The sequence below is a fragment of the Squalius cephalus genome (assembly GCF_949319135.1).
Source record: "Squalius cephalus genome assembly, chromosome: 3".
NCBI classification, from domain to species: Eukaryota; Metazoa; Chordata; class Actinopteri; order Cypriniformes; family Leuciscidae; genus Squalius; species Squalius cephalus.
The window spans coordinates 9,313,389-9,324,009 of record NC_137124.1 but is presented as its reverse complement, the minus strand read 5'-3'; the positions used below and the strand labels follow the sequence as shown (position 1 = coordinate 9,324,009).

Here is a 10,621-nt window from a genome sequence, read left to right as displayed (position 1 = left end):
GTCGACAACTTTGACAAAACATGTCAAATAACATTTGATCTCGATTAATGTTAAACAAAATGTTTTAAATTACTCACCTTGCTTCCATCCCGAGCTGTAACACTTGTTAAACTACACGTCCGATGCAAACCCTCACGCGACCGCTGCTGAAGTGCGCCCCACAATGACGCGTTACAAATTTACGTGATATGTAACGCGACCAGTAAGGTCAAATATTTCCAGTTTCCACTTACTTTAGAACCCAAAAGATTGGCGTAGCCTACTGTTATGTTATTAAAATATATTTTATGTAATGTTTATCAATTAACCAGCCCAGAAAAATGTAGAATAAAAATATTATTATTGTAGAATCAACATGTTGATGTTTGCGCTCGCTAGCGATTTGTCAGTAGACCTTATACGCCACGCCACTCGCAGCCATCTTCAGTGATGTGACATTTGAAGCGAGGTTAGGGTTAGGGTTAGGGTTAGGGTTGAACTTCCGATTTTGCAGTTGCTCTGTATATTTCTGGTATAGCTGTCGAAGAGTAATTAGCTGGTGAAGCAGAGTTAGGCTACTTATTAGAGTTAACGAAAGTTATCAGGAGCATAATGTTTGAAACGGATCTCATAACACATTTCAGTAGACCAGGAAGATTTTAAAACGAGCGGTTCATTCATAAAGGCTGATTTATTTATTTTTGTATAATATAAAAAAAATAAAAAAAATATGTAGGCTACGCGTCAGTTTTCATTAATACTTCTGCGTCGTTGTCCGCGTTGACTTGCAATTACACATGTAGAGGGAGCATGTGAAACCTGATGGAGGGGTATAGCAGTCTAATCACAGCGCTTGCAGTCCGTGTAGAATTGACGCGTTGTTACATTTTTGGAGAGGTGCACCTCAAAGTGCGCACAGGCTACGCGTGCTACACACAGCCTACAACGTAGCTACGGTGTGAGTTCGACGCAAAAGTATAAATTGGGCTTAAATCCGTAAGATCTTACCTTCATGCTGTGGAAATACAAACAGGAAGACAGAACACAATGAGCGCAGCACTGAAAAGGGGCGGGGCTTCATTCAGTCACAACAACATAAGCCATGTTTCCATCACCCTTATGCACATTTTGAAGTAACGCATCAGAAACTTGTGATGGAAACGGCAAATTTCAAAAACAAAAAATACCATCATTCGCAAAAAAACCCCAACTTGCGCTGGCTTGAGGTGGTTTTTGACTTGTGCGAAAAAGAGTTAATTTGAATAATGGGAGATGGAAACGCATTTGCCGAATAAATTCTGATGTAGCGAACATTAAACCCGCGTGACTAATCGGCTGTTTCCGCTGATGGTGTTTTATTTACTGTTGGTTACTTGTTACTGATACCAACCATCATCCGCTCAAAGCTACTTAACCTAATTTTTTTGTTTTTTGCGAACTTTGAAAAGATTTGATTCAAGTTTGGATGGAAATCCAGCTATTGTCTTTGACCCAAACCAATGTGTTTTAGTTATTATAACTGAAGACAAACTTGTCTTATAAGTGTGACAGCATTTCTGTTATATTCATATTCCATGCAACTTGTCTGAAAAGAAAAATATTATTTAGTATATATTTATAAACATATTATACTGGTCAGTATTTTCAAGTTTTTAACTGTTTGAGTACAACCTTTAAGGGTAAAGAACATCTCTAAAAACAACTGTTATTCCAACAAACAGTAAATTTATTTATTTAAACGTTTTATGCTTGTTATACATCAGTAAAGATGGTCAAATGAATGAAGGAGAAATTACTTAACTAGAAGTAGAAATATCACTAGCCTTACAATAACCCAATAAATGTGGTCATATAGTTGCCATTTATAACACAAGATATTATGAAATAGGCTGTAAAACAGGGCCTTGTTGTTCTGTCATGGCTTTACTGTAACTCTTGTCCTCACATTGATCAACCAGACTCAAGCCACTTATCACTACACGTTAGACAGTAATGATCTATAAAGCAGAAACTTCATCCACTGCCCACTTTTGTGCAAACAGACCATAAATGGCACTGATAAAAGCACTGTAAATATTGTCAAGTCTCAAAGGGCATTCGGTGGTATCAGTCAGAGTCTGAGCCGCGCCGAGAAGAACACAACCTTTGACAATTTCTCCTGATTTTGAATTTTAATACAGATTCATCACAATGTGTACTGGAAAGTGTGCGCGGTTAGTGGGGCTAATGCTTCTACCCTCGGCTTTTTTGTGTATAATAGCCAATATAATTTTATTCTTCCCTAATGGGGAAAACCTGGAATCTGACCAGATTTCCCTGCAGGTCTGGCTTATGGGAGGTATTCTTGGTGGAGGACTATTTGTGAGTATTCAGTCTTTCTGGATTTGATGGTCATATCATTCATGTGTTGATTGAACTTGGCTTTTCCCTGAGAAAACTAATTTGGAATTTATAGGAACTTAGTCAAATGAATAGAACTGACTTATGGTGAATTCAGGTTGATTGGGACACCTTTTCCCAGTCATCTTAATGGCAAAATGTGTCCCACTCAACCTGAATTCACCCCTATGTTTTAGACAGGACATCAGATACGTCAAACACACTGACTACAGGCCTCTGTGCGTATGTGCCATTTTCTTTATTAAATATGATATGGCATAACGATCGATAAAGAGAAATAGAATTGTTGAATCATTTGTGTGTTATTATAAGAAACTGAACTGTAGTTAGGGGAATGTATCTGAATAAAGGAACCTTCGATTTGAGGAACAAGGATGTGGCGATTAAGTACTATTATTAGAAACAAGAGCCTATTACGCATGCAGAGCTTCACTGCCCACACCCTGAAAAATTGGTTTATTGACATTGTAACATCCTGGATATGACCATAATGGATTAATCCGGAGTAAAGTTACATACTCTGTTCACATCAATCAAGCAATAATTGCACAGGATCATGATGTGTGCAGATAGAAATGTTATAGAAAATTTGGACTGAGTTTGATGGGTAATTTAGAGCATTTTGGCTATTAAACTCTTAAAAATAAAGGTTCCAAAATGGAGTTTTTTTCTGTGATGTCAGTCATAGAAGAGCAATTTTGGGTGAATAGTTCTTAAAGGGACAGTTCATCCAAAAATAAAGATTCTGTCACTCACCGTCAATTTGTTCTAAACCTGTATGTGTTTCTTTGTTCTGTTGAACACAAAATAATATATTTTGAAGAATGATGGTAACCAATTAGTTGCTGGCCCCTATTGAATTTTTTTCTTTCATACTATGGAAGTCAATAGTGGGGGAGTAAATGATGACAGATTTTTTTATTTTTGGGTGTACTGTCTCTAAGAACTGTTCACCCAAAATTGCTCTTCTATGACATTGCTGTGAAAACCCCATTTTGGAACCTTTACAAAATGAACTAAATTACATTTCAAACTCACTCCTAATTTTCTGTAATATTTGTATTTGTATTAATAAATTACATTAAGTATACACTAAGATATGATAATTGTATCATTAAGAGATACAAACACTCTTTAAAACTGCTTATCTACAGCTAATCTTCTGATCTTGACATCACAGTCAATGATAAGGAAATTTCCACTCACTTTCATTCATCAGATGATGTGTCCGAGCTGCTCAGCCATCAGAGCCGGGGGCAAAGGCTGCTGTGGGGCCGGTTGCTGTGGAAACCGTTGCCGTGTGAGTAAAATATGTAAAATCACGATCACATTTAATATTCATCAATATTATTGATCTGCCTGCATTGACACCATTATAATGGTTGTCTCCATAACTAAATTAATAACTTTTTAAAAAACAAAAATGAACCATCACTGAACTTACTTAAGCTGGACTATGGCGCTATTTTCTTCTAGACACAAACTTTGTTGCATTATTTTCATGTTATCTCTGTAAAGCTGCTTTGAAACAATCTGTATTGTAAAAAGCGCTATATAAATAAAGGTGACTTGACTTGACTTGACTTGACTATCATTCACAACAAGAGACTCACTATAAAGGAGATGTACAATGTGAAAATATTTCCAGCATAATGAGGCTATTTTGATTGTTCACTATTTCATGCTGTTTTTGTTTTGTACAGATGCTGAATTCTGTTTTCTCGTCTGTATTTGGCGTTGTTGGGTCGGCCTACTGTGGTTGTGTTGCCATTGCAGCACTGGCTGTTGGGCCAAAATGCAGAGTGTCTGACGGAGATTGGAAATATCCCTTTGAGGATAAACCAGAGTAAGAACACTTAAAACCTAAAAGAAAAATCAAAGGAATGCAATGGAGTTACTTTAGTTGTTAATATAGATAACTATAATACTACAGTCAGCACGTTTAATGTGAATTTAAAGTCACTCAGGGGAAATTGCAGTTGATTGTGTGTCCACTAGATGAGGCCCTTCTCCTGCACTCCATCTAAAGCTCCTTCTCTCTTCTTTCTGTCTCGCTATAACAGGAACAACAGCAGTTACCTGGTGGATAAGACTCAGTGGTCCGAATGTGTGTTTCCTGAGAATATGGTTCTCTGGCACATTGTGCTGTTCTCCATACTTCTGGGTCTGGCTCTGCTACAGATGATACTCTGTGTCATTCAGGTCGTGAACGGATGCGTGGGCTGCCTCTGTGGAGACTGCCGGAAAAGAAAATCGGTACATTTTACATGAACATTGAAAAAGCATTTACATTAACATAAATAAAAAAATAAAAACAGAATGTAATTTCTTGAGCAAAAACTACATTGACTTGTAATAGAGAAACACTTTTTTTACAGGAATTATAACCAGTATTATAACCAGTGTTGGGGAAAGTTACTTTTAAAAGTAATGCATTACAATATTGTGTTACTCCCTTTAAAATAACACTTTTTTTTTGTTACTTTTTATGGAAAGTAATATGTTAGGTTACTTTTGCACAACTTTTTATCAACTGGGCTGGTGAGAAAAAGTAACAAAAGTTATATTTTTGGCAAATTTAAAGGGGCTTTCACAACAAAAGTAAAAAATTTAGGTTGAACATTCAGCAATGAAAACAAAAAATAACGCATGTGATGTTTATCTAAAATCATTTTTGTTTATTAGTATGGTTGAATTGGATAATCGAATTTCAGCGGCAAATACATTAAAGTGAGATTAAATTCATAAAGTATGTTTCATTTAACATATATAATTATTGCAGATTTGTGTAATATTCTGAGTTTGCACATCACTGTTTTTATTCATTTTGAGGAATACTGAATCTATTTTTGTGCAAGTGAGATGAGTAAATGCACACATTTAGTCTAGATCATACAGTATCATGTTCACTTCACACACAACGCCTCTTACTCATGATTTCACTCAACATGTACAGGAGAGCTGTCAGTCATTATTACATGGGAAAACAAAGTAACTTGCATTACTCATTTGAAAAAGTAACTCAGATAAATGTATGGAATATACAGTTTGAGTAATGAGTTATTTTCTAGTTACTTGAAAAAAAGTAATCCGATTACGTAACTCGTGTTACCCCCAACTCTGATTACAAACGGTTACCATTTTAGTCTTTGAGGTCAATCAAAACCAGACAAATCCAAACCTTTAAGACCTCTGAAATAATGACCTCTTCAACACTGAAATAATTACATGTGTTTTTCATATATTGGGCTTTGAGACTGATCTCTTTTCTCTGTGTACAACAGGATGAAGGAGGTCTGTGAGATCTGCCGAGGAGGGAAAGAACAACATCGATAAACAAAACAACGATCTTGATCTGGAATAACAGGACAAGAGCTTTCACACAGACTGCTTATAAATAATGCAATAAGCATCACTAAAAAGGGTTGTTGTGTGTAAATTTAACCTTATTTTAACTTTATTCTGTATTTTTCTAGTACTATTGTAGCAGTAAATTATAACTGTCAATCAATTAAAAAAAACTAATTAATCACACGTTTTCTGTAATTAATTGCACCTCACATTAACATTTGTAATATATATATATTTTATTGCATTACATAATTTCACACTGAATCTCCAAATAGAACAAACATAAAGACGGTATATTTTAAATATTTGTTTAATGGCATCTTTTACTGAATGAAGGCCAGTATGACTACTACTGATGTCTCTTTTAAATGGATTATTTTATCTATTTCTTGGGTTGAAATGAGCAAATTTTATTGGTTTTGTTGTTTTTGACCCATGTAACCTTTTGTATTTAAAATATCAAGCTCAAAACTACCATGATTTTGATAGAAATTGTGTTTATTAAAACAAAAACTTATGCATTTTGGATAACAAATCAGGTCCTAATGATCCAAAGCAACTGTCTTTCACAATAAACATGATTTGCTGAAATGTATTATGCTTCTCTCATGACCCATAAAACTTAGTTTGGTGGCATAAATTATTAACTTAAAATAAGCAATGTCTATCTTTAGACTTGGCATCAGATTGCATGAGAATAAGATTTCCTTTACAGGTTACAGAAATACCCATGAGTGTTTTCTTTTTCTGGTATATTTGGCAGGAGGCATCAAGTTTGTTTCCATTGCATTTGGGTTGAGACTCTGACAGCATGTGTTGGCTGTTTTCCCATTTGCTTTTTAAATGCTTTGATAAAGCCAACATGTTCAATTTTGCTTCCCATCTCAACATCTGTGCCATTCTCTATTTTCTTTAAAATCACTGCTTTCACTGTTGTATCCCTATTGTAACACCGGATCAAACCGGATCTTGCAACACAGCAAAAACTGTAGGTCAAACCCCCCTGTTGGTGAAGGCCAGATTTGCAGCTGAGACAACATTCATACACTGAAACCAGGGAATGTTGGTCCATTCTCAAAAAGAGCGTGAGATTCTTTCACAGCGCTCAGCAATGTCTACTGTTATTTGCATATGAATATAAAGTCTATAGACCCTGTGTTCACGTTGTAACCACAGCAGTCCTCCACTCGAATTTCCACGTAATCCTGTAGCTGCACAAACACCCATTTGAAGCCCAAGATAGGATAAAGGCTGGAGAATCTCAAAACCAGCTTACAGATTTGATGTAAACATACTACACATGCCTCAGCCACAAGGGGGGAGAGGCAACAGCACGTCCTAGTCCACATTACTACGTCAGCTTAATGTATAGACAACCTGTTCAAACCAGCCAGAGTGTTCCAGGAAAGGATGTTCTGTTCTTATGGCCACAGAGATCATGCATGTAAACACACGCACACACACGCACGCATGCACAATCAGACACAGCCCTATAATAACTGCATGACAATTTTGTTTCACATATAATTAGACAAAAAAGGGAAGGAAGCGGTTGTACTAAAAGCTTTGTCACGGACCCATCCAGATTAATTCAATGACCGTCCACCAATTAGACACAGAGAACAGACACAAAACACTCATCAACCTCAACAATGGGCCCAGACAATAGCAGACCAGAAAAGCGCTGGATCAGAGCTTGTGAACCGATGTTATGGAATTCAATAAAGTACACTATGTAACTTTTGGCCATCTAGCGGTTAAAAAACAAAACTGCATGCATTTTGCAGAGGAACATTGTTTTGGTTGTGCTTTGTCTCTGCGTGACTGTGCGGATGAATATGATTATACTGCTGATAAAACATTCACTATAGTTTTAAGAGATATAACCAGATTAGGATAAGGATAGGCTAAGGATCTCAAGCTGAATAGCTGAAGTCGTTACTGTATCTTTACCCGTTAATACACACGGTATAGTAAAGCCGGTTCCTTGATTAGTAGTAAATTGCCATCACCTGCTTTCAGATGGAGCGGCATTCACTACAAAGAGCCGTAGTTAACTGACAAGCTGAGCCATATCGCATTAATATCGCGGACGTATCGCCTGCCATAATTAATGCAATATGGCTCAGCTTGTCAGTTAACTACGGCTCTTTGTAGTGAATGCCGCTCCATCTGAAAGCAAGTGATGGCGATTTACTACTAATCAAGGAACCGGCTTTACTGACGAGATGCGCCTAACAATGTCATGCGATATATCGCCCAGCCCTACTTCATTTTCCTTTTGAACAAAAAAGTTACATTTAAATTCAGACATCATTCTGTTTATTACATCGTATTTCCATTTACTCCATTAATCCTGATGACATTAAAGAGGATTTGTCTAAATATGTCTCTAAGAATGCAACATACATGCACAAACTTGGATCGCAATCCTGATGGATCAGTGCATGTTTTTCTCAGTATGACTCATTAACTAAAATGACAAGTAACATCTGTGAATTTAGGAATTTGACGCTGACTTGTGAGCTCACACACGCCCCAGGGAATAATGTGTGGAGGGGAGGTGGATTGTTGACGGATATTTTAGTTGAGAACAGGGTGGGAAAACTGGTCAAAAGCGATCTGAGCTGGATTAGGGCTGTGCACTGAAGCCATGCAACAGCTCTCAGCCTCAGACGTCACGCCCACAGACCGTTGGCTGAATGCATAAGGCACACAAAACTGGAAAAACTTCAGGAGTTTCGAAGTCGTCATCTGATTGGTTGAATTCTTCAGGATGTCTGGGAGACGTGTGTGTCGCGTTCTTAACGGTCCGCCTGGAAACATAGATGATGGGAAGCCAAACCCCCTCATGGAAGAAGAACGCCGTCGTGTTTACAACCAAATGCAACTAAAATACAACTAAATGCTGGATTTTGAAAAGTATGTGAAATATGTAAAGTTTGCAGCATAGACTCTTTAAAACACGTCCAAGAGTTTTACACACTGGTCTGTTAGGGACATCGACGTTACATTTTCACACCTCTAAACATGACGCCGAACAACAAAAACCGTGATTGGTTGCTTTACGTGTCAGTCAGACGGCCTCTGGCCCCTTGGCCAATGAAATCTGCGATGGAGACCTTCTGCCATCGTCAGTCTGAAGGTCTGGCTCCGCGAGTTGGGCAACAGCATGCGTGTAAGCTCTGCAGGAGAGAGTAAACACTCATGAAATCACTCATCTTCCTCTGAGAGTGTGTATGTGCCAACTCAAAGACAACCGTCAGGCGTTTCATTTGTTTTTAGGTTTCTGCAGGTTTTTGTCATTCTGTTATATTCACACTTGTGTTAAATGTCTTGTGCTTTCCTACAAAACTTAAGCACAATTTTTTTAATTCTTATTTACCCATCTTGGTATTTTGAAAGCGAGTATCTGTCAGTGCTTCTTTCCACTGAATAAAGATACATCTTGCTACTCTATTCCTGTACTACAGTTGATGGCATTGATCTAAGTAATTCATCTTCTCTCAATGCCACAGAACAAATAGAGTTGATTAGATTTGGCTACACCATCAACAATAAAGGGGGAAACACCATGGAAAATCCATGTGATTGGAGCAACAAAAAATATCTGTAGATCACACAATCACTGATTAAAAATATGGTGCTCTTGTTACCAGACAACAGCCAATCCATTAAATAATGTGAAGTGTTTAAAGCTTATACAAAGTGAATCTGGTGAAGCAAAACCAATGCACTCCATCAATCAACATACACAGCTGTATTCGTGGAAAATATGACTTAGTTAGAATATATGGCACATTTGGCATTTTTTCTTCCCCCCAACCATTAATAGTGAAATTAATAGTCTTAATTATTTACTGTAATACTATAGGCTAATTATAGAAAATAACAGCCTTGCATGCTTTCAGCAAATAACAGAAGAATCAAAAGTTAAAAGTTGTAATCCATAATTAATTTACATAAACAGAAACAGTTTCTTTGCTTGCCCCATGCATGCATGATATAATGCACTGCTGTCTGTAATTGTGACCTTGATTGTTTCATCTCACTTCTGTGATAGTTTGCACAGTTGCTATTCCTAGCCTGTGATATCTGACCTCAACAACACCATTTCATTAAACAGCCTGCATGAGGGCCAAAGAATCACTCATGAGGTATCAGTCAAATCCCAGTTTAAACATGTTCTTTACTTGCGGGAGCAAGGTTTTCATAGAGGGTTTAGGATGCATAAGCCAAGCATTATAGGTGTGCAGGTGCTTGACGCCCTTTTTCAATTGAACAACCATTTTAACAAAGTTATAAAAGGATATTTGGTTTGGAAGTGAGGAGGGAGAGAGTCTTAAATTCTCAGTTTGTTAAAACCTTCCATGCAGGTCTGAGATCAGTTTTCATCTGGATCTGGGTACTTTGTTATATAAAAGCTTAAAATGAAAACTAATGAGTGATTTATCCCACTCTTTCAGACACTGGCTTACAATTCATTGTCTACTTATATGTGTCGGGTCGAAACGTTGCACATTTTAATAAACTGATTTTTGGAAGCAGCAGTGACAGTGTGCCCATTTTTGTTCACTCTAGTGCTTTTTTGATCGCGCACCTGCCTAAGGTTTTTTTGATGTGCGCATACTTTGAATGCTTATGTGTGTCAGTCATTGAAAATGCTTCAGTTCAGATCTGCAAAATTCTTCTTCACGCACCTTCCTTGTCAAAGTTAGGAAAAAAGGGGAGGAGTTAAACAGGAGAAACAGGTGAGACGAGGAAGGAGAGAGAGAGAGAGAGAGAGAGAGAGAGAGAGAGAGAGAGAGAGAGAGAGAGAGAGAGAGAGAGAGAGAGAGAGAGAGAGAGAGAGAGAGAGAGAGAGAGAGAGAGAGAGAGAGAGAGAGAGAGA

The 10,621-nt window shown here is 37.4% G+C and overlaps 1 protein-coding gene across 1 annotated transcript; it reads left to right on the top strand.

The window, feature by feature from the left end:
* The first annotated feature begins 2,060 nt into the window (after nucleotides 1–2,060).
* On the top strand, nucleotides 2,061–6,598 carry tm4sf5 (transmembrane 4 L six family member 5). The gene is made up of 5 exons (XM_079867948.1): nucleotides 2,061–2,340; nucleotides 3,599–3,679; nucleotides 4,083–4,225; nucleotides 4,443–4,635; nucleotides 5,664–6,598. Exons 1-5 carry the CDS (start codon nucleotides 2,170–2,172, stop codon nucleotides 5,679–5,681), a joined length of 606 nt encoding a protein of 201 aa, XP_079724074.1. The 5' UTR covers nucleotides 2,061–2,169; the 3' UTR covers nucleotides 5,682–6,598.
* The last annotated feature ends 4,023 nt before the right edge of the window (nucleotides 6,599–10,621 follow it).